General features: G+C 35.6%; 1 protein-coding gene across 1 annotated transcript in view; it reads left to right on the top strand.

Annotated features, from left to right (window-relative positions):
• Cdk8 (cyclin-dependent kinase 8) overlaps window positions 1-25,811 on the top strand; it is a gene marked incomplete at its 5' end in the record, with an annotated part of 126,836 nt that overhangs the window by 53,643 nt on the left and 47,382 nt on the right. Inside the window, 2 exon segments of the mRNA XM_005406344.2 lie at window positions 11,234-11,309; window positions 23,757-23,867. Of these exon segments, the coding sequence (XP_005406401.1) occupies window positions 11,234-11,309; window positions 23,757-23,867 (187 nt within the window).

Consider the following 25,811-nt stretch of genomic DNA (forward strand, 5'->3'; position numbering starts at 1 on the left):
ATGTGCACTCATGTTTATAGCAGCACAATTTGTCATAGCTAAATCTGGGAAACAACCCATATGCCCATCAACTGAAATGGATAAAAAAGATGTGATATTTTTATACAGTGGGATATTATTCAGCTATAAAAAAAGATAAACTTGAGGCTTGTATAGGTAAATGGATGCAACTAGAGACCATACTCATAAGTGAAATAAATTGGACCCATGTGTGTAGACATTGTATTGTCTCCTAGTGTAAGAACTTGAAAGAGTAAATAAAACCCAAAAGGTACAGAACATACTGTGAAAGGGAAAGAAATTGCTCAAAGGAAGGAACAACTGGGATGAGGGAAAGGAGAAAAAGAAAGAGAAGAAGGAAGGGAATGTATATATATGGATAGCTGGGATAATTGTACTGCTGATGTTTAATGGTTTATTGAAAGGAACAGTTAATGCCTGAATTTTTTTTTGTAACCAACTCTGCATGATTATATCTCATAATCTGAACAGCTAATTTGAAGACAACAATATGCAATATAACAACTGCTGGTGAATTCCTACCATTTTGTCTAGTGAAGCTCTGTATCATTTCTAATTTTTCTTATTTTTCTTTATTAGTTTGAATGGTTTGCTCAATCTTGCATTCTTTCATCTGGTAATCTGAGCAATTTTGTTGAAGATAACAATATGTAATATAACAACCACTGTTAATCCCTATTGTTTTGCTTTGAAACCCTGTATCATTTTTATTGTTTTTGCTTTGTTTTGTTTTTGTCTGTTTTTTTATTTTTTATTCTCTTTAAAACAAAAAAGCTAAAAAGATGTGTTATGTACGTGTACCAACTCTACACAAAGGATGTAAACATTATGTACTTCAGACATGTTCTAATAAACATAAAAAGTGAATATATGTATATATGGAGAAAGCATATATGTATATTGTGTCTAAAGACATACAAATACATTTTTTATAATTTCAAAGCACATGCGTTGTGTATTTTAACATGTCTTTCAAATGCTTAGTATCTTGACATGTGGAAAGTGCTGGATAAATGTTACCGCCAACTGTGGGGATCCCATTTTTGGCCTTTCTGCCAGGAAGTCTGGTTGATTCACTTGGAGTAAAATGGAGTTTTGATATTCTGGATGCTTGCAAGGAAAGTGTAGTTCTGACTCTAGAGAAATGACTTTGAATTTGGTTTAAGAACTAGGACATCTTAGCGCATATGTCTGGTTGAGTAATTGTTTATAGAATGGTATCAGTTTATCAGATATAAAAAGTTAATACTGCTACAAGGCTTAAGCTTCTTCAGTCCATGGTCTTACCTTACAAGAAATTACTGGGACTTGATGTCTTCATTCACTGCACATCTACTGTGAGATTTACATCATCTTTTATACTTTGTATGACCATCTCACTTCTGATAAGATATTACATGTTTGCCTAAATACAGTAAGGCTTTAATCCATCTTAATGTGTAATTAGGAATAGAATGGTAGGTAGAAGGAAACAGTTTCAGGAAAACAGATTGGGTTTCTTGTCAGTTTTTCATTAATATGAGGCAGTGCTTCTGTATTTGAGACTACAATTAGGCAGTCAGGGTAAGTTTATCTTTGCCTATTTCTCCCCTGTTTATGTATTGAAAATAGTGAAATTTTAGATTGGTACTTATTGCTGGAATCTTTAGCTGTTGACAGTAACTTCCTAAGTAGTCTGGTTACCTCTGGTCTTGATCCCCTCCAGTGTGTGCTGGGTTGTGTGATTCTTTGGAAACTCAAGCCTAATTAGGTGTTGCTAATTTTATTGTGTTTATCACTGTTGTGCTGGTGAGCTTCTCATCACTGAGGTAAATTCCTGACATACGTAATTTAAAAGAAGACAAGTTTATTTTGGCTCACAGTTTTAGGGGCTTCAGTCCATGGTTTACTGGCTCCAAGACAGAAACACCCTAGTAGAAGGGGATGACCAAGGAAAGCTGCTTCCCTTGCGGCAGCTGGAAAACAGAAATAGGTGAGAGACAGAGAGGAAGAAGCTGGGGGCAAGAATGTAGGATTCCAGGTTATGCCTGAAATAACCTGCTTACTCCAGCCAGACCCCACATCCTATAGTGCATTCAGCTATAGCTCATCAGTGTATTAATCCAGGTGTTTACAAACCTATACTATGGGCTAGTATCAGTCCATTATGAACCAGTCCACACAGCAGTACAAAACCATTCTGTCATCACTGATAATCAGCGGTGACATTAGATCCTTACAGTGGCCCAAATGCTACTGTGAACTGTGTAAGAGAGGGATCTTGGTTGCACACGCCTTAGGAGAATCTAATGTTCAGTGATCTGAGAAGGACTTGAGGTGGAGATGCTAGCACTGGGGAGTGGCCGCAAATACAGATTAATTTAGCAAGAGATTTGACTGCATAGAGACCGTAATAAACCAACTGTTTACAGACTCATTAAAAACCCTGTCAGTGAATGCAAGTGACAAGCTGCACCTGGTTGCAGGCGTTGTAACAGCAAGAGCGTTGATGTACTTCAGTTGTGCAGCTGCATCTGGTGGGAGACTTTTAAGTCAGAACTTGTCATTTATTTTAGTCCCCGCATGGCCCACCCAGTATTGTATTTACCACTTCTCTACACACACACACACACACACACACACACACACACACACAGCCATCCATGGAAAAAATTGTCTTCTATGAAACCCATCCCTGGTGCCAAACCGTTACTGGATTAATCCATTGATGAAGTTGGTCTCTCATCATGTAATCACCTTGCAAAAGCCCCATTTCTGAATACATGGGCCTTTTAGGGGACATTTTAAATCCAAACCATAGCAACTTTTAAACATCTATGTAGTTCATTTGAAAATTTGGTGCATTTTATGTATTTTAGCACTTGCCACATTTAACCCTTGAATGCCATGATCCATTTTTGAAACACCTATAACAGTGGAATATAACGAAAGGTGTTCTCTTCAAATTCTTATTCCTTGAATTTTTCTAGGTAACATAAATATCATGCAAAAATTCAAAAAACTTTAATCTTTGGCATAAATGGACTGTTCGCCCGTGTTAGTACTGTCCCCAAAAGTCAAGAAATTCTTTGCATCTGGATAGTACTAGTTCCTTATAATTGGTTGGTTGTTTTTGGATAGTACATAGAATTGTGTTAAAAATGCTACTGAGTATCTGATCCTAAGTTCTTAAGTCTGAGAAGCCTGAGATCAGTGTACTGGCCAATGTAGTTCCTGCTGAAAGCTTCCTTCTTGGCTTACAGGTGGCTGGCTGCTGCTCACTGTATCCTTTACCTGGGGGTTAGAGAGACAACTAACAAATGGTCATCCTTTAATATCTCTGAGGGTCCCACCTTCATGATGTCATTTTGACCCAATTACTTCCCAAGTCCCCATCACCAAATATTGTACCATGACATTGTACCATCAGCATCGCAGTTTAAGGGGACATAGTTCAGACCGTAGCATTGATTCATTGTCCTCTCCTACTGTAACAGGCCTTACTTTTTTTATTTATTCAATGTATGTCATTCCAGCTCACTTTCTAACTCAAATATCTTTATTTACAAGCTTGTATCTGTGAAAATACGTTTTTAAATGTTTTTGTTTATGGATCCAGTTCATTGCTTTTGATCATGCCTTTTCTTTACACTACATTATCAATTCCTGGTGATGTACAGCTAGTAGGCCTCTGTCTTTAATAAAGTCTACTTTTCACAGCTGTTTGAAACTTTTCCTGCTGTGTATAATCAGGAACAGCATTGCTGGCGTAAGAAAATGTTGGCACCAGTTGGTACTGTTGGTAGCAGCATGGCAGCTTCTAATCCACCATATTATAACCAGTTTACGTGAGAGCCATTAAGTAATGCTAAATGTTAGTCTTAAAAGTTGCTGGAAATAATGCAGAATGCAAGAATAAGAATGTAAATTTTTTTTAAATAGAAAAATTTATGGTCAGATTTTTGTATATATAAGGTTTAACATTGTGTTAACTAATGGTGCAAAAAGCCTGACCATGTAAAGTAGATTTATAATGTAATGACTTTACATCTCATCCTGTTTACTTTGCTCAACAGTGAACATTCATAATATCTTAACTGACTGATTAGGTGGCTATATTTGCTAGAAAGGTAGACTTTTAAAAGGTGAATTAAGGAGAGAAAGACAGTTTTAGGGTGTCACAGCACAGCACTTCTAAGTACTTAGGATAGTAACACTTGAAGTATGATGTGGACATTCCTATGGTCAGGTCCTTCCTATGCCTGAATGTAATAGTTGTTTTTCTTGGTCTTCAGACCAAGTAGAAATACATTAGGCAGGCGTGTGAAAAAGCGCGAGAGACCAACTATAAAAAAAATTGTATATTAATTTCTATTTTTAGTGTTGCCTTTTTCTTCTGTTTAGAACAAAAATGATTATAAATGATCAGTGTCAAAATCCTGTTCTTGAGGTAAATATGCAGTGAATATACAGTAGTTTTATTCTTAGTGGAGTTGTTTTAAAAAGTGAGGCTTTCAGAAAATGATTTAAGAAAGATTGATGTGTGTTTTTCTGGAAAATTCCCAATTTCTAGTTGTCTAGTGATGTAATTTTTTAACTGAACAGACAAGAAAAAAATTAAGAATTTCTTTCAACTTCCAATGCAAATATTTTTAAAGGTCAGTATAGCTGCTTCAAACAAGGCAAAGATGAATTTGAAGTATGAGTGCTAACAAACTCGGCGCGAATTTCATGGATACTGCAGATGAAAGTATTCACTGCTAGGTTTACAAGAAGTTTTGTTACTTGGAGCTTGGCATCTGCAGCTGCCAGAAAATTTGAAAGTAGTTCATTTTGGCTTTGTTCACTGCCCTGTCTTAGGAACCGCAACAGTGCCGGAGAGGAATTACCCCCAAACTGTCAGGAAATCTCCTCTGACCTAGAATTAGTAGTTCTAATAATCTGAAGGTGCCTGTGTCATTAGCAAAAAAGTTAACTTGTGGTTTTCATTTATTGAGAACAATAAATTATCAATAAAGGGCATTAAGGATACCTGTTGCCAAAATTTATCAGTGTGCTTTAGAAAGGGGATCTCTCACACCAGAATTGTGAGGCATTGCAACAAGAAGAGAGCAAATGTTTGGGCTCAGGTTGGGTCTGAAGAGAGACTAGGGGAAGTAGAGGAGCTGTGGATTGGATGCTAGCCAAAAGTGAGGTCGGTTTGGTCATTGGATACTTCCGCATTCTGCTTAGGGGCAGGAGATGTGATGTAGAGCTGGGACTCTGCAGTTATAGTGTAGCCTTGGGCAGTAGTTTGTTTCCTTTTGGCCTTGCTACTGGCCTTGGTTACTGCTGTCTTAGGGATATCATAATTTGATTATTAGGAGTGCTTTTTTCCTCTTTTATAGCCCCTATGTTTGGTCAAATTCAGCGTTTCAAATCATTGTTCTGTGAAATTCAGATGTTTGCCTTTGTTAGAATTCCATGGATCAGAAAATTATTCAGAAAACCTCATCTATTGTTGGACTGAGGTCAGTTCTTTACATAAACCTTTTTTTTTTTTTTAAGGTTAAGTAATTGAATCACTTGAAGCAAAAATGTCTCTGTACATTTGAGACTTTGGGGATCATATTTGAATACTGTAACACTGGCAAATGTTAAGAGACTGGTAACAGAGTTTGTAGTCCACTTCTAAACAAAGATTCAAGGTCCCCAAGTATGGTTTTGATATCAGCACAAACTTTCCTTAACTGTGACATCATGAGGCATTCTATTCTGTTAAATTTTTTAGTTTACTATTTAAAGAGTAGTTTAATAGTGGAGTATAATTGCTCATAAACATACAGTGAGTTGAATTGCCCCCCCAAAGAAAGTTACTACAATCTTAACCATTTGTTTGAATGCATATTTTAGTGAAATCTTGAACAGATTGTATTCTGGTGTTAGATTCATATTATAAACTCACAGAACAATATTATGAGTAGGTGTCTTCTGGGTATCATTGTTAAAGGTAACAAATGTCTCACAGAAACATAAACCAGCAGCGAAAAACAGAAAATAGGTTGGAATATAAAAAATAAGAGCATGCAGATTGAAACATGATAATCATTGGTTCTGGCCATTTAGGTCAAATTCCCTGTGTCCTAGGTCGAAACGATCTCTTTCATGCTTCTTGACCCAAAAGTCTTGGATGGAAACATGACCTTTCTCTAAGAATCATCATCTTCTGAAAGATTCTTAAAAATCCGCTTTTGAGGTCTCTTGCTTGGACACTCTTTCAATAATTTGAGAGTGTGTTGTGTCACTACAGTTAGGAGGTATGGAGAGCTACTGTTGTATTAATTCACAACAGAATTTGGCAGGTCATTTCCCTGAAGTGTTCAAGTGCATTCTTTTTCCAGTGACGCTTCAGAATAGCCAGTCACTTAATCCTCAGAGCATGTAGACCTTAGTAAGTATCTAGTGAGGGAAGCTCATTCTTTGTGCTAGTGATTAAGTCTGGAAAATTAAAATGTTTACCAGAATTACTAGAATGGAGCATGCATTGAACTGTAATACACAGTTGAGTCAAAAAAAAAATCAGTCATTAATTATCCAAGGAATCATTGAAACATAGTATTAAAAATTAACTTGAAATATTATTGTGTTTTTTATATGAGCACTAACTAGTGTACCTTTCTCAACTTAAAAGTACAATTATTGAACATATATTCAGTAATATATTTTATTGATTTTACTAATTTATAGAGCCTGAACTTCTCTTTTGATTTGATGACAGTTTTCATAATAAGTTTTGAATTAAATAACATTTGGAGAATGTTGACCAAGTCTAATTATTTCCATTAGATTTCCTTTTTTAAAGCAAAGGAGATCTTTGTGTTATCTGGTGCCAATTCAGGAAATTCAGATATTTTAAATACAAAATACATTTTATTACTCTAAATTGGGACCTAAGTTCACACAAACTAAAATCAGGAGAAGTTCTAAATGATGTAATTGTGAGTCTACAGCATGGTATCCAGAGGCAAGAAACAAGAAACCATTCCAAGGAATATTTGAAAATACAACAAGAACAGTGGTAGTATCTGTCACAGTAAAGGAAGCTGACTAACATGTTACATTTTTAAAAAAGAAAGTTGAAGGGAAATGTGCTCTGTGAGAAGACTACAGTGAAGAGAGGAAATCAAGATGAGCACTTCTTCAGTTTGAAATAAAGAACTTTTATTAAAAATGATTTGAAATATGATTGAGGCAATGTAGTGAGGATTATCTCTTTTTGAATTTGTGCATTCTTTAGGTGGGAATACTAAGTTCATTAAAAATGCCACACCAAAGCAAGTTAAACTGTTCAGTTAATATCTTCAACAGTTGGGACCAGTGTGTTACCTTGTGTAATCACTAAGATTTATTCCCTTGCTTCAGCGTTCTCAGAAACCTTTGCCCTTTAGTAAGTGTCATACCTCAGCATGTGGTGACAGTTGTTTATAATGACATAATTAAGGCAATTAAATCTTAAATTTAACAGTTAGTCTTTGTATAATTCATAAATTTTAGTGCACAAGTACATAGTGACTAGTTTGGCTGCTTTGTTTTTTTATAGCATGACTTTCCCTGAAGGTCCTTGATCTGGCTGATAATGAAAGTCAGCCATCATACCAGTGTATGATTTTTATCTTCTCTCCCTTTTTTTATCCTTATGGGTTTTAAAAAAATCTCTGCACCATAATTTCAGTGGAGTTTAGGAGATAGTGAAGCTTAGTAAATGTGTTCAATACTGTCTTTTACTGAAATGCAACCCAGTTTTAAAGCTCAGTATTTTCATTTTACCTCTCCCATCTTTCAAAAGAAGAAGTGCTCATCTTGATTTCCTCTCTTCACTGTAGTCTTCTCACATAGCACATTTCCCTTCAACTTTCTTTTTTAAAAATGTAACGTTAGTCAGCTTCCTTTACTGTGACAGATACTAAGATAATTAAACTTATAAAGAAAAAGGATTTATTTTGACTCACAGTTGTAGAAGTTCCAATCCATGATCAGTTGACTTAGTTCCTTTGGGCTTTGGGAGGTCATTTTATGATGGGAGCACTTGGTAGAACAGCCCATTTGCCTTATAGTTGGATTGTGTAATAGGAACTGAAGGCACCAGGGTCCCACAGCCCCCTCCAAGGGCTCATCCCCAGTAACTGGAGGACCTCCCACAAGGTCCTCCCTCTTAAAAGGTTCAATCACCTTCCATTAGTACTAAAGGCTAAGGACCAAGCGTTTAACACATGTGTCTTTGGGGTGCACTTACAGTTCAAACTGTAACGTAGTATTACCTTCTCATGTTCACTTGTTTGTACGACATACATACATTCTGTACTCTTCTTTGGAGACAAGTGACATAGAAGGCCTCTCCAAACTCACTTCTTCTCTTCCTAAAATCTCATTTGTTATTGGGCCTGGTCCCAGTAGCCATTCTTTTGTGACATGTTTCATTCAGTGGTATGAAACCACTTGCTGCTACGCTGCTATTCTTTGAACGTAGCATTTCCATGCTTCTGCTAACATCTGTGCTGGGCCAGTCTTTGGAGTATCTTGTGCAGCTACTGATACTCTCCTCAATGCCTTCCTCTCTTCTTGACAAACTTCTATAAGTTAGTAAGAGTTTAGGTTAAGGTAAACTTTCTGGAGCTTTCTCTAGTTTCACTGTACAGTTCTGTAGTTGACATTGGAACAGTGTGGAGCTTGGGGTACTGATACTCGTAACAATTGGAGATGTGAGTATAACTTTTGACTCCCTAAAACAGCAACAAGAGGTGGCGAGAAAATTACTACAGTAGTGCAGTATGTATCACAGTTAAGTTTATGCAGTCAGGATTTAATAGTGCATCTTTATGTTTATATTTCTCTCGGCTGTGACTGCTTCCATGTACAATCTGTGTGTAAGTTTTTATAATAAAGTAAGTCCCCAACTTGGGAATATTCATGGAGGGGAACAAATCGCAGAAGCAGCTCACGTGTCGGCTAAGCATCGCCACAGCTGTGCTGCTGTGTGCTCACTGTACAGTGTGATAGTGTGCATCAGTGCGGTGCTCAGTCACAGCCCAGGACGTCCAGGAGCAAGAGGAAAGGCAGTGTGGATGTGGAGGGGACTGCTAGGAAGTACCGAGCAATAATTATGGACAAAAGTGAAAATAATTAAGATTGGACCAATGTGGAAAGATGGTAGCATCACTCATTCTTATAAAGTGAGTCAGGCAACCATCGGCACATTTCTAAAGACAAGAGCATGGAACTTGGGAAATCTGCTGTGCCAGTGAAGTCAGCAGTAATACCCAGAAAGCATGGAGAAGTGATAGCAGAGATGGAGAAACTGCTCAGTGTGTGTTCAGCATCAGCATCAAGCCCCACTCACCTCAATGCTTATTCAAGAAAAAGTTAAAAACCTGTTTGAAGAAAGAAGAAAAAAACTGTGTGGCCATGGATAGTGTACGAGGCTTAAGGCTGGAGCCAGCCTGAGGCTGCAAATGCACATACTGTAGCTACCCACGAATTTCCCGCAAAACTTAGAGAAGTTATTGATGAAGGTGCTCATTTACCAAACAGGTTTTTAACATCAGTGAGACAGGACTGTACTAGAAGTGGATGCCAAAGTGAAGTCACATCAGGAAAGAGGAAAAGTTGATGCCGGGCTTCAAATCAGCACAGGACAGACTTAGTCTGCTGCTTGGTGCCAGTGCTTCCAGCATTGTGAACTAAGTCCTCTCCTAGTTGACCACTTAGAGAACCCGAGAGCCCTCAAAAACATACCCAAGGGCTGAGTTTCTTATTCAGTGACTAATGCTATCATTCTCTTGTTGCTAAAGGTGGAAATCATCATTTTTGACTCCTTCCTTATACCAAGTCAGTCACCAAGTGCTCTTCGTTCAACGTTATTTCTTTCCACTCTGTGCTAACTACCATTCTGCAGTAACCCCCATCACTACTCACTGAACAGTTTTCATACTAATTGCTTTTAGTTATTCTTTCTGCTTCTGTCCTTTTTCATTTCCTCTGAGTATCCACAAGCCAAAGATCTGTTTCCCATGTAGAATATAATCGATGTAGAATACAAGTGATACTGTTCTTTAAAAAAAACTTTAAAGGAGCCCTTACTATTGTTTTTGGAGTAAAGACTGTCAGGTTCTGTTTCCTAACTTCAGCCCTGGCCTCGTAATCTCCATTTCTGTATTATACCCGTTCTTTGTCAAATATTTTATTTTCTCTCACCATGTATACTCTCTCACTGACACAGAGTAGTTCTCAAAGTGTGATCTGGGAATGCCTAGGTGTTCCTGAGATCCTTTCCGAGGTTCTGAAAAAAATCACAGCAATGTTATAACACTAATAACCATTTTTATTCTCACGAGATGGCATGACACTGTTGCTGTAATGGCAAATCTGTATGGGCTTTTGTATCCTTGCCTTTTAAACATTTCTGCCTTTAAATTCTAGTAGGGTAGTTATTGATAATAGACAAAAGCTCTTCAGAGTCCTCAAGAGATTTCAGAGACTGATGGGTCTGAGTTCATAAAGCTTGAGAACAACCATTCATTCGTCAGTTAGATACTTCTTGGAAGTCTTTGCTCAATTCCTCCACCAGAGGAACCTTTGGGTAACCTTCTTTGATTTATAGTTACCCTATCATAGCACTAATCCTGTATTAAGGTGGATTAGTTGTTCATGTAGGCCGAAAGACACAGTGAAAGCTTCCTGAAAGAGAGAATCCCTCTGTATCTCAATACCTAGCATAGTTCTGGATACATAGTGAGTGCTTAATACATGCATGTAACCTCTTGAAGTTACTTGAGGATAGCCTAAGTAATTCATTATCAGATTATGATGGCTGTATTCTTAAAATTATAACCATTTGTGTTTTAGTGATGCATTCTTATCTCTTTCAACCCACTGATATCTGAGTTGGTATATGTAGAGAAATACATATATTAAGCGAGAAGCAACCTATTACTACAAAGTCTGTGGCTCTGTGAATCTGTCTTCCACAAACAGCTATGGAGCCTTGGACAAGTCTTTTATTCCTTTGATGCTAACTTCCCTCTTTAAATAATGTAACTAGCCCATCTTATCTAAAGAATTTTCCTGCATTGCATTATGTGATCACATGTGAAAGGTATTGAAGGTATTAAACATGTGACTTTTAATTTATATTTGCTTGATTAAAATGCACATAATACAGATTTATTTGCATATTAAAATAACTTTGTTTTTACAGGAAAGATGACAAAGACTATGCTTTAAAACAAATAGAAGGAACTGGGATCTCTATGTCAGCGTGTAGAGAAATAGCAGTAAGTAAAGCTCTTTTTATTATTATCAATTTACTTGTAAGTGTCAACTGTATAGGTCTTTGTATTACCTTTGCCACATTAATTGAAGGCTAATAATACTTTTTATGCCAAGCTTTTATGGGAAAATTTGCTTTTGTTTTTTTTACTTTTGTGAGACAGGGTCTTGCTATATAGTCCAGGCTGGTCTTGAACTCATTGTGTAGTCCAGACTAACCTCGAACTCATGGCAATCCTCCTACCTCAGCCTCCTGAGTGCTGAAATCACAGGTGTGTGATACCATGCCTGGCTTTGTTTTTCTAATGAGAAATAAAAGGCATACAGTATTTCTAGCAAAAAGTTCTGGATACATTTATTTATTTGTGGTGAAGTTAATATAGCTGTTTATATGGATATATGTATTTGCCAGTAAGTGTCAGTAACAGTTAAGATTGTAGTTGTTATTTCATTTGGGTCAGTGAAAGTGATTATGCCACACAAAATTAGTATTTCTTTTTTAATAAATGGGATTAATGTCGTTACTGTTTTAATAAGATGGGATTAACATCATTAGTTATATCAAATTAAAATAAGACCATACTATTTGATTATCACTGTATCTATTCATTGGAGTATGTAAAAATCCTTTTTCTTTTGGAAGTACAGCTTTCCATATGGCAGTGAGAGCTTCATTTTTATTCCAAAGGGAAGTATTCTTCTTGTTAATGCGTTACTTAATCTTTATTCATGCATTTAAACTGAACATTCCTTACTTGAATGATTGCTTCAGTTTTTACTAGAATAAAATACGGATCCAAATTTGTTTTTTCTGACTTTAATCGGAATGTTCTGGGATTATGTATTGTAATCTTGGCTTTTGTTGTTTTCAGCCCTTCTGTTTACTTATAGAGCAGGGGCTTTTATGACCTGGAAATATTAATATAAATAATTGTGCTTATTTAACAGAGTTTGTGACAGTGAGCCTTGAAGCGACAGTCCTTTATTGTGTACCATGTTGATGGGGATGGTGAGCAGAATAGGAAGAGTAAAGAAACCGAACAAAGTGGGGGGGGTCCCTGTCCTCAAGTATTTGTTTACTCTGTGCTGAGAAAAGAGATTCCTAAACCGTACAATACGAACAGGGACCAAGCACCATGGTACAAGTGTATGCGAATGGGAGAAGATTATACATATAAAGAGTCAAAGAACATTTCAGGTTTGGGAGAATGTGTGAGAACCACCTGCATGAGGGAAGCATAGGGTGTGAAGGAGGACATTCTTAACCAAGGGGATACTGTGTTGGAAAGATCTGTTAAAATTACTATAATTGATACATTGTTATGCTCTTGAATCTGGAACAAGAGGTCAGTGCACTGTCAGTCCTTACCATCTCCTGTTCTGAATATGCAAATTAGTTTCAAAGAATTAAAATCAATTAAGTTATGATCAGTGATGTTGAAAGCAGGATAGTGATTACATTTGGAGGGAACAGAGAATGACAAGAAGTGGTACAGGGAGCTGTTGGAGTGTTAGTAAAGTTCTGTGTCTCAGTCTTTCTCTGGGTCTAGTTCCAAAGGGTGGTTAGCATATGAAAATTCATTGAGCTGTACACCTACAGCACGTCTTTCCCCATTATATGCATGTGTTTTTAACACAGTGCTTTTAAAAAGCAAAGCTGCATTCAATTCTGGAACAAACTTCCTTATTACTTACACAGTGTGATAAAATAATATAGTAAAGGTTTAAATTTTAAGAATTACAATAAAAAATACATTGCCATTTACTTCTCACAATACTCCCCCCCTCACTTCAAATACTGACCCCATTGTTCACATTTTCTGACGCTGTTCTGGAAGTCCTCTTTTGTGAGTGCCTTTAGGTGAGCTGTTGGAGCTCCTTCAGCATCTTGAATCAATTCAAAATGTTTACTTTCATGGTCATCTTGAGTTTAGAGAAGAGCCAGAATTTGCATGGTGCCACATCTGGTGAATGAAGTGGGTGAAGAAACATCATAACGTTTTTAGGAAAGAGTACTACCAGAACAATGGCAAGGGTGATGGGCTAGATAAGAGAATTAAAGGGGAGCTTTTGAGGTTAATTAATTGGCAATGTCTTTTATGCTTTTGTTACCCCTTGCAGATGTTGATAATTGTAAATAGAGTCAAACTCAAAAAGAAATAGGAAAGTCCACTTTTAGTGTATTTGATCATGGTTCTTGAATCTATAATGAGCAGAAATTTTTAATGTTGAGGATGTTTAATTTACAAGTTTTTCTGTTCTATTTTCTATACCTGCATGAAGAAATCTTTAACCACTCGTTTATTAAAGGACTGTATAAATGTAGGCCTTATTTTAGGCTCTCCATTGACCTCTTTTAGCAATATGCCAATATCAGATGTACTCCACCATCTTTATTCTGTCACAATTATTTGAGCTGTGTTAGATCCTTTGAATTTTTTTTTTTTATTTTTAAATTTTTTTTATTTTTTTTGAGACGGGGTCTCACTATGTAATTCAGCCTGGACTTGAACTTGTTTGTGTAGCCCAGGCTGGCCTCGAACTCACCCCTCCTCTTGCCTCAGCCTTCCGAGTGCTGGGATTACAGGTGTGTGTCACTACACCCAGGAATCATATAAATTTTATATAATCTTTTTTTTTCCCCCCGGTACCAGAAATCAAACTCATGACCTTGCACTTGCCAGGCAGGTGCTGTGCCACTGAGCTAAATCCCCAGCCCCAATCATATAAATTTTGAATCTGCTAGTCAGCTTATATTTCTGAAAAGTACCTTCTGGGATGATTCTGATCAATCCAGAGAAAATTCACATCTTAATAATATTGAGATTTTCAAGCCAATGGAAGGACACTGTCCATTTTATAAGACTTCTTTAATTTCTGTCAATGAGGTTTTGTAGTTGTAGTTTTAGGGTCTTTGTGCACCTTGTCCTGAATTCGTCCTTTAATGAATTAAAGGACGAATTTAACAAGTGCTTCATGTTTTCTGATAGTAAAATTGAATTCTTTTAAAAATATTATTTTCTTTTTGTTTATTCCTCTATCTCTTCTCAGAAATAGAATTTTTTTATATTGTATACTATATTGTCTATCATATGTCTTGAGAGATTTCTAAATTCATTGATAAATTTGTGGTGATGCTATGGGCTTTTCTATATAAGTAACTGTATCACCCATCAGTAGAGTAGATTTACTTCTTTTAGTGTTACGCTTTCTCTTTGTACTTCCTTACATAGCACTGGCTAAGACATTTCACAGAATGTTGAATAATGATGAGAGCAGGCGTCTGTGACTTGCTCCCCACCTAACACATGGTATAATGTTAACTACAGGTTTTTCATGGACACTGTCAATTAAATTTAGGAAGTTGTGTTCCTAGTTTTTTGAGAATTTTTTTCATAAATGGTATTGAATTTTGTCACATGCTTTTTTCTATGTGTATTTACAGTTCTTTTTTGTTCCATTAAATTGGAAAATTTCATTAATATTCTAATGTCTATCAAGTTTTGCATTCCTTCTTGTTCTTTATACTTTGGGTTTCTCATGTAACAGAAACCATGCTATATTTAAACTTGTGTGTCTAATTTATTTCACTTAACATTGTGGTCTCAAGGTACATCTGTTTTCCTGATGGAAAATGATGCAAGTTTATCTTCATTGCGTAGTACTTCATTATGTATAAATACTAAATATCACACTTTCTTTATCAATTCATCTGTTGGTGGACTTGTAGGCTACTTCCAATATTTACCTGTTACGAGTTGTACTGCTATAAACATGGGTATGCATGTATCACAGTAATAGTGCCTTTAATTCTTTTGGGAAGATACCTAGAAGGGGAATGGCTGTGTGTAATGGAATTCCTAGTTTTAGTTTATTGAGGAATCTCTATACTGATTTCCATAGTGGTTGTACCAGGTTACATTCCCTCAAACAGTGTAGACGGGTTCTTATTCCCCCACAGTCTTGCTGGCATTGCCTCTTGATTTCTTCATTCTTTCTTGAGTAAGAGAGAATCTCATTATTGTTTGAATTTGCATTTCTTTAATGCCCAGCGGTGTTGAACATTTTTTCATATATTCGTTGGCCATTTGTAGTTCTGAAAGGTGTCTGCTCGTTTCATTTGAGTGTCTGTTCACTTTAGTTGCCCACTTTTTGATAGGTCTTATTTTAGGGGGGGGGTCTAATTTTTTTTTTTTAAGTTCTTCATATATTCTAGTCCTCTGTCTGAGGAATGCTGGGCAAAAAATTTCCCATTCTGTAGGTTGTCTTTTCACTCTGGAGTCTGTTCTGTTGTGCAGAAGCTTTTTAATTTTATGTAATCTCATTTGTTGATTCTTGTTATTATTTCCTGTACAACTGGGATTCTATTTAGAAAGTCCATGCATATGCTTATGACTTGAAGAGTTTTTACCTGTTCTGTCTTCCATCAGGTTAAGTATTTATTATAGTATTTAGATCTTTGATCCATTTTTATTTTAGTTTACTGTATGGTAAGAGATACGGGTCTAGATTCAGTCTTCTGCATGTGGATAGCCAGTTTTCCCAGTACCTTTTGTTAAAGAGGGTATCTTGCCCCCCACATGTGCTTTTAGGTCTTTTGTTAAAGATCAAGAGTGTGATCTTTAGATATGCCTGGGGTTATTTCTGCATCCTCTATTCTGCTCCATTGGTCCCCATCTCTGTTGTTTTGCCAGTACCTCACTGTTGTTATCATTGTAGCTTTGATATAATTTTAGGTCCAGGATTGTGAAGTGTTGTTCTTTTTATCCAGGGTTTTGCTTGTGCTATTTTGGGTCTCTTCTGGTTCCATATAAATTGTAGGTTGTTTTCTCTAATTCTGAGAGGAACACTGTTGACATTTCAGTTGGGATTATATTAAATCTGTATTAATTGTGGAAGTATGATTATTTTGATTATAGTGGTTCTACCTATCCAGGAATGGGCTATCTTTCCATTTTCTGATGGCTTCTTTTTGATGATTTCTTTCATTCTGTTTGCCATATATATTTGTTTTTCTAATACATTGTTGAGGATTTTTATATATGAGTTTGAGGGTTATTAGTCTTTTTTTTTCTTGTAATGTTTTTGTCAGGTTTTGATATTGGGATTATGCTGTCCTCATGGTAGACGTTAAGCAGTAGTTTTTCATCTCCCATTTTTTGATAGTTTGGGTGCAGCTGGTAGTTTTTCTTCCTTAAATATCTGATAAAATCCACTAACCAGTTTTATTTTCCTAATAAATACAGAGCTGTTCACATTTTATATTTCATATAAGTGAAATTTTATACATTGCATTAAATGTATAATTTTAAATTTTATACATTGCATTGAATAATGGGCAAAAAGGTGTTCATAATATTCCTTTGCTGCTTTATCATCTCGATAGGTTCTATAATGATACCCTTCTCATTGCTGATCGTGCTAATTTGTGTTTATTTAATTGGTTTCTGTTTATAATTTATTTTCATCACTTACCTTGGGCTTATATTTCTAGCCTTTGTAAGATAGAACCTTAGGTCATTGAATTTTTTTTTTAACCTTTCTTTTGTAATGCAAGCCTTTAAAACTATAAATTCCCCTCCAAACTATCTTTTACCTGCATTCACAAATTCTGTTATGTTTTATCATCATTTAGAGCTAAGTATTTCCAATGTTATTTTTTTCTTTGCACCATGAATTATTTAGAAATGTATTGTTTAATATTTAAAGAGGTAAATATGTAGTTCTTTTCTGGATAAGTTGTTAGTGATTACTAACTTATTTTTATTGTGGTTTGAGAAAATAGACTATTTCATAGATACTGAAATACTTCTTGGTGAAATGATAGGATACTGAGATTTACTTAAAATAATTCAGGGTAAAGGGGGAGGAAGGAATGGGAATATAGGTAAAATCTGGATATAAATGGGTAGTAGTACACAGAGGAATTGTGTATGACAAAATGTTAGGGGTAGAAAAGTTTCCATCTTGTCTGGTAAATTTTATTTGACTTAGTGACTTCCCTCAGAGAAATCCTCTGTGTCCCTCAGCTTCTTATTCCCATGAGCATACCCAGTTTGTTTTTTTCACAACACTTATAATTAATTGCAAGAAGATTTGTTTTTATTTTGTTTACTTATTTTTGCCCCTATCCCTACCAGGTTGTAATGCTTGTGTTCACCAGTGTGTCCTAGGTCTGGCATATAGTCGTTGCTCAGAAAATAATTGTAGAAGGAAGGAAGGACAGAACTCTGAGTTCTTCTGAAGCAAAGAGCATTATGTGTCTTCATGATCATTTTATTGAAAGTAGTTTATCTTACACATTTTCAGAATTTCCTGTGGGCTGGAATGCCTTTAGCTTAGTTAATTTTCAAACTGTACATCAAGAGGCCATCAGTATTCCAAGAGACTCTTAAAGTAGGATTGGGAACCAGAGGTAAAACTCCAACTCTACTTTGATAACTCACTTCTGCTTTAACCTGTGCACTTTAATTTTTAGCACTTTGCAATAGTGTATCTTAGTTTTAATCAATTTGCAATAAGTTTTTTTGAAGAAAATATTCTATAGTTTTAAAAATTTTTCTTGAAGCTGAGCATGGTGGCATATATCTATAAACTCAGCTACTTACATGGCTAAGAAGGAAGATCACAAGTTCAAGGCCAACGTGGGCAACTTAGTGAGTCCCTATCCCAAAGTTAAAAAGGGCTAGGTTGTAACTGGGTGGGAGAGCACTTCTTAGGATGAACAAGGGCGAATTCAACCCTCAGTATCATCAAAACAAGTGGAGTACTTTTAGAATACTTTTTGTATACTTTTACAATGATTTCATTTCAACTACCAGCTTAAGGCATATAATTTATTTTTATTGTATTGTAAAATTTTAATATTAGAAAGTGTAGTTTTGAGAATATTAAACATTTTCATACCTCCTTTCTTACAAATCACTGTAACTGGCACACATTAACATGATTGTTTTGGTAATAACTTTTTATTTTCTTGTACTTTTAAAGTTTAAGTTAGGTGTGATATTGTACATGACAACTGGAGCGAATTGAGTTTATGGTGAATGATGTGTTAAAAGCAGTAACCTTAGTACTCAGAAAATTATAAACTTTTTCCCTCTAGTAGAATTGGAAACACAGGCACTTTCTGTGATGAAAACTGTGGTCTGAGTGTCTTTAAACTTTTTGTTTGCAAAAGATTTAATATCAAATCTTCAACAAAGTGAAAAATAAGTTCTAAAATATTAAGAGCCAGGCTTCTTCTGCATGCTCTATGCGCTTATGGGGTCCTGCCATGCCAAAGCTCTTTTTTTCAGAAGGGAAAACTGGAATGCTCCCAGTGTTAGAGTATCAGCCACGTGGGGTTTGTGGTGAGTAAGATCCTCACCAGACTCCTGGGCCTCTGCACCCAAAGCAATTTACTTAATTTTTCTGTGTCTCAAGTTTCCACAAGGGAATACTAATAGTGTCTCATAGGGTTTTTGTGAGCAGCTTAGAATACTTCTTAGGTTAGAGTAAACTCTCAGTAGATGTTAGCTACCTTCCATGTCAGTGTTGCTCAATAGATGTTAGTTATTTCAGCAACTGTCTTAGAATTGTCTGCCTCCCTGCATTTGTGTCCTATCAGAGGACCTCACCAGGAGTAGCAGGAGTAGCGTTTCCTACTCCTGAGACCTAGCAAAGCATATTCCACAGCATCTGGTCTGCCAAATGCAGCACAGCAACTTGGTCATTTGAAAGGTCTTTAGTGTGAATATTTGCTGAGAGATGATTCTCCACTGAGACTCTCGGTTCCCTGTTTTTACCTCCCACCCCACAGCAATCTCTAATTGCAAAGTACCTATCATCTCTTCAAAACAACAACAAAAATCACCTAATATATGGTGTTAACTTGGTACTAATAGTTATCCACTATATTTGTTTGTCAGGGTTGCAGTAGCAAAATACTGTGGATTGGGTGGCTTGAACAAAAGACATTTTTTTTTTTATTATGGAGCCTGAAAGTCTAAGACCAAGGTTCCAGCAGAGTTGATTTTCCCTGAATCGTAGCCTTGGCTGTAGTATTCCTCTTGCTAGCTCTTCATGTGGTCATCCAGGGACACCCCCGGTACCTCTTTGTATGTACTCATATCTTCTTAGAAGGACAGTAGTTAGATTGGATTATGGCCCACTTGTATCAGTCAGTGCTTCCTAGCAAAGCAGATATAATGCAAGAAAAAGACATACAAATATATAAGAATTTATGAGATTAGCTTACAGTGGCCACTGTCAGAGTTAAATGAGGAAGAGTGTAGAGGGTATCTGCACACTGGAGACCAAAGGATCCAGTTGAAAGAGCTCACTGCAGTGCCCCCTCTGAGTCCATCTCAGGAGGCCGATGAGTTCAGGCTGGAAGCCAGGTGATGTCCAAGATGAAGGCGAAGACTGGAGCTCCTCTGTAGAAACAGAAATAGATCCATGCTTCTTTTCTCCTTTATACCGTGCAGGCGGTGAGCCACCCTGGGTGTGGAGTTGTGACCACTTCAGTTGAGCTTCTCTTACTCAGGTTGACACAGTCAGTCGGCCATCACAGTACTCTGATGGCTCTGTTCAGCCTGATCATGTCCTGAAAGGCCGCCTCCAAACACTGTTACATGCTAAGCTGCTTGGCGTTAGGGCTTCAGTACCTGAATTTTAAGAAAATGTAATTTAGTTTGTAACACATTACTTAATACTCTAGTAAGAGTTACTGACTCACTAATAACGTCATGGTCCTTCAGGACTTCTTGTCTGGCTAATCAGATGGATATAAAAAAAATACATTTTGCAGAAGTAGGTTCAGTTTATGAAAGTATTAATTTTAGTCCTAGATGGAAATCCAGAGGTTTGTAACATTCTTCTGTTAGGTTGTACATTTTAAAAGCATCTGTGTCTCTGAATTATAGGGAACTATTACTCCAAGGTGGTAACTCTTCGGAGGTATTAATATTAGACTATACTAGTTGCAAGTACTAGCTTTGTGTTTTAAAAGTTAATTAATTTTACTCATAAGTGAAATAAATCAGACCCGCATGTGTAAACATTGTATTGTCTCCCTAGTGTAAGAAATTGAAAGAGTAGATAAAATACGAAAGGTACAATAGATATTTTGAAAGGGAAAGAAACTGCTCAAAAGGAAAGAACAACTGGGATGAGGGAAAGGAGAAAAGAAAGGAAGGGAAAGTACACACACACACACACACACACACACACACACACACACTAGCCAAAATAATTGTGCTACTAATTTCTATTGGTTTATTGAAGGGAACAGTTAATGTTTAAATTTTTTTGACCAGTTTTGCTTGCTTATATCTGGTATTCTGAACAACTACTTTGAAGATACAAATATGTAATACAACAACCATTGTTGATTTCCTGTCATCTTGCTTTGAAATTTTATATCATTTTTAATATTTAAAAAAATTTTTTATTCTCTTTAAAATAAAATGCACAACACAAAAGAGAAAAAAAGTTAATTCATTTTAAAAGCATTTATGCCCTGGACCATTTAAGTATTTCCTAGGAATGTGCCTAAGGAAATTATTTAGCCCTCCCCTTACCTACTGTGTCCTCATTTGTAAAATAGGGATAATACAAATATTTCATGAGATTAATTCATGATTAAATAAATAATGCATAATACTGTATGTTAGTACCATACTTGGCACCTAGAAAGAGTTTAACATAATGTTTGTAGGTTTCTTTTTTAAATACAGGAAGAAAACCTCATATAAGAGGCTAAACTCGAGATATCTGAGAATAATTATATATGTAGGTTTCTAATAATTGCTGGTATCTTTGCCAAAACTTTGGAATTTGTTTCTTTTAATTTATACCTTGCTAGTCTGCATAAAGGATTTGAAATAGCTTTCTAGCTTAGGAGTATGTCCCAGTTTGAGGTAATAGAAAAAAGACTGAACCAGAATGAATACTGCCTTAGCATCATCTCTACCAGCCAGCTGGAGTATCCTGGCTGTCAGATTATTTACATGTTTTATTAATTGGTTCATGGGCAATTTTAGATACTGCCTTTAGTGTTCCTGAAAATTACATTGTATATAATCTCAAAGCCAAGCATGGTGGTGCATGCCTGTAATCCCAGCACTCGGGAGCAGAGGCAGGAAGATTGCTACAAGTTTGAGGCCAACCTGGGCTATATAACAAGACTCTGTCTCAAAAAAAAAAAAAGTAAAATATATATATATCAATTTAATGTTGCTCCTGAATAAAATCTCTATCGTGATTATTCATATGTGACTTCATATTTGGAGCATTTGTAGTCTCATTGGTGAAGTTCATTTCAGAGCCCTCAATGTTCACATTATATTGTGATTCTTTGGTTGCAGTGTTCCTACAAAAGATACTAAACGTGTAAGTTCTAAGACTGACTTCCTCACACGGCTGTTCAGTGCTGGGTGTATTTGAAAGTCACTGTGCATCTGCTGTAACTGTGGAGAACATAGAGTCAGGCTTTGTGAGAAGCCTTGTTACAGGTGCTGTTTTTGTTTCTGCTTGGCAGGGTGCTTTTTAACTGGGTGGATGATTAGGGCCACTAGGTTATCATAAAGTAGGGAGATAAAAGATTTGAAATATAAGTGCATCGTTTTAGGAGAGGAGAAAGGTTGAAGGTGTGAACACAGGATTCTTGGGTGCTTCTATCTGTATAAATTCTTCATTATTTTATGAAGAAATTTTAATCAATTTTACAATATAATTGAAATGGCTGAAATTAGCTACTGTATCATAGTTAGAAATCTTAGTTCTCATTTAATGTGTGATTTGATAAGTGTTCTAATTCTTAACATTGCAGTTAAGTCTTTGATATTTTTAAATGTCACAAGCTACAGCTATGGTTTTAAATTTAGTTGTTTTGTGATGTCAAATCATAGATCATTTAGAATTGAAGAACAAATTTATAAATCATGTATATAGTAAGGGATTAATATCTAGATGATACAGAGAACTTCCACAATATATCAAAAACAAAAATCTTGATTAAAAAAAGGGCAAAGATATTGAAGATATTTCTCCCTAAGGAAATGTACAAATGGCCAATAAGCTTATGAAAAGACACTCAACACGATATAAATAAGGAAATGCAAATGAAAAACACAGTGACATACTACTTCATACCAGTAGGATGACTAATTTGTTTTGTTTTGCCTTTTTTTTCTTTTTTTTTTTAAGGAAAATAAGTGTTGGAAAGGATATGGGGAAATTGAAATCATTATACATTGCAGTTGAGGATGTTATGCAGCCACTGAAAACCAGTTTGGTGTTCTCTCAAAAAGTTAAACACAGAATAATCTATAATCCAGAAATTTCTTTCATAGACATATATCCAAAGAATTCAAAGTGGGGGGTCTAACAGATTTTTTACACTAATGTTCATAAAATAGCCAAAAGGTTTGAAATAACTCCGCTATCTACCAACAGATGGCTAGATTTTTAAAAATGTACCTGTAAGTCCTTGACTTAGAATTTTTGTTTTTTTTTCAGTCATGCAAAATCCATATGCATTAGTCAAATCCACATTTTGAATTTAGTTTCTTTTGTTTTCCTGGCCTACCTCCATGCAGTACGTTTCAGTGTGCTGCCAGGCAATCAGTATAAAAATTGTTATCATACAGTGTATTGTGTAGTTAAACTACAGTATTTTGCAGGCTGGTGAAGTAATTGAGGCACTTTCAACATAAGGGGTTTTATCAGGATGTAAACCCACTGTAAATTGATATATTTGTATATGTATGTGTGTATATATATATATATATGTGTGTGTGTGTGTGTGTGTATATATTCATCCATGAAAAGGTGTAAGTCTTGTGCATGCTACAACATATATTAATGTTGAAGACATTATGCTAAATGATGTAAGCCAAAACCAGAAGTACAGATGTTGTGGGGCTCCACTTACATGAGGTGTATAAAACAGGCAGAATCTTAGAGACAGAAGGCCTGGAGGAAAAGGGTGTTGCTTAAAAAGCACAATGTTTCTGTTTTAGTAATGAAAAAGTTCTAATGGTTAGTAGTGATGGTTGTACAACACTGCATACACTTAATGCCACTGATTTGTTTGGCTAAAAAGGGCTAAAATGGTAATTTTATGTTTCATGTATGTTAGAAGAAAAAAATTAGAGCAAAATAACCACTAAACAAAACAAAATACACGATTTGTCCATATCTTTTTTTTTTTTTTTTTTTTGTGGTACCAGGATCGAACTCAGGACCTTGCACTTACTTGCCAGGCAAGTGCTGTGCCACTGAGCTATATCCCTGGCCCACTTTTTCCATCTTTTCCCCACAGAGTTTTCATTTGTTACTGAAACATCTGTATAGATACCGCAGATGTATGTGGTTGCCCATTAGATTTTAAGGTTGAATTACAAATAATGGGATATTTTTAATATTTTTATTGCAAAAATTTTTAATGAATTTCTCTTGTTTTACAGTTACTTCGAGAGCTTAAGCATCCAAATGTTATCTCTCTTCAAAAGGTGTTTCTGTCTCATGCTGATCGGAAAGTATGGCTTCTGTTTGACTACGCTGAACATGACCTCTGGGTAAGGTGAATTGCTGATTGACATGAGCTGTTGGTTTCAATGAGGGATTTTTAAGACTGACTGCAAACAATTAGGAGCTCATCTTACCATGAGATTTATATTTTTAAAATAAATTTAACTCATGAGACTGTGGTTGATGCATTACTGAGGCTGAAGTATTTTGCTCTGTATAAATGATTGCTCATCCAGATTTCGGAGTATTTGCTTGTGTATAATCATATGTATATGTCTCATTATATGTATACGCAAACCGTCCAAAACTGAAGGGGGATGGGACCCAAGTCTAATATGAAATTCACTTACATTTTATAAGCCCCTTGTATATATAGCCTGCAAGTTATTTTATCCAATATTTTAGATAATTTTGTCCAAAAAACAGTTTCACGGTATAGAATTTTCCAGTAGTGACGTGTCTGCACTCAAAACATTTTAGATTTTGGGGCATTTTGGATTTCAGATTTTTTTGTTTAGGGATTCTCAACCCATATTACTTTTTTTGTAGGGGGAGTGTTGAGACAGGATCTCACTATGTTATTCAGGCTGTCTTTAAACTCACTATGTAGTCCATACTGTCCTCGAACTTGAGGTAATTCTCGTGCCTCAGCCTTCTGAGTGCTGGGATTACATGTGTGTGCCACAAATACCCAGCTTCAATATTACTTTTTGACCTTATCATTTTTTTACTTTGGTAGCAGATACTAATGAGAACAGTAGAATCTAAAGAATGTGGACAACTATTAGTAGTTACAGCTGTTTTTGATTAAAAAAAAAAAAAGTGCATAAAAATGATATTTTCTTTTATTCAACAGTGTGGGAGAATTTAAGATTAAAGGTGGTGTACTTTTTTAGGAGGGTACATATGTTATATTTGGAAGACTAGACAGAAATCTAATGATTGTACCTGTTTTTTGTCATATGTCATTAGGCAAGTCTTTTAATGGCCCCGAAGGCACGGCTTCCCCATCAATAAAATGTATTACTTTTCTTGTTCATCTACAGGATTTTTCTGGGGAGCAGTTTTGTTTTGTAAACTCTATAAACTAAATGTAGTACAGTATACAAGTGTAGAAAACTATTATTAATCATTTATATGATATCTTTGACAGTTGGTATTTGATATTTTAATACATTTTTTTCATCAGCAGTAATTCACTATTGTGTTTACTTGAGTTGGTCTACACTTGCATAAGAAAAAGTCTTCGCAGATGTGAGCTCTGCCACAAAATAAGATTAGTGTGAAAATAGTTTCCACTACTGGTTTAGTTTTTTGTTTGTTTGACCTATGATAAGAATATTTTTAGATACTTAGACCCAATTAAATACTTGAAGGTTGTTCAGATCAAATGATTAGAGTTTATTGGTTTAGCTAAAGTGATGAAAAAAATAGTGCTGTATTGGTAAAAATTATTAAAAAAATTTTTTTTGAGACAAGGTCTCATCAAGTTGCCCAGGCTGGGCTCAAACTTGTCATCCTCCTGCCTCACCCTCCCAGGGTGCTAGGAGGTATACTGCCATCATACCTGGTTATCTTGTTTAAAATAGCTGAAATACAAACACCTGCCTCAGTAATTTGCAGCTTACTGAACAGATTATTTTTAAATTGGTATTTGAAGAAGTTCTAAGTAACTGTAAAATTTACTACTTTATTAAATATAACAGTTCTGTCATAAAAATGTAAAATGTCATTTTGGAAGTAAGAGTTTTTATATATATAATGAAAATCTATAAGAGGTTAGCAAAAAGTAGTTTTGAAACATATTATAAAACTTCTTTTCTAATCAATCTGTGTAAAGAAAATGTTACACAAGATTATAGTTTTAAAACCAAGTAAATAAAAACCCAAATATTACCTTGCATTATTAATACCTGTTCCTGTGAACTATATTTTTTTTAATATGTAAAGTCTTTATATATTTCATTGTTTTGCCTATTAATCTGCATTCT

Source organism: Chinchilla lanigera, unplaced genomic scaffold (genome assembly GCF_000276665.1).
Source record: "Chinchilla lanigera isolate Chin_1 unplaced genomic scaffold, ChiLan1.0 scaffold00096, whole genome shotgun sequence".
NCBI classification, from domain to species: Eukaryota; Metazoa; Chordata; class Mammalia; order Rodentia; family Chinchillidae; genus Chinchilla; species Chinchilla lanigera.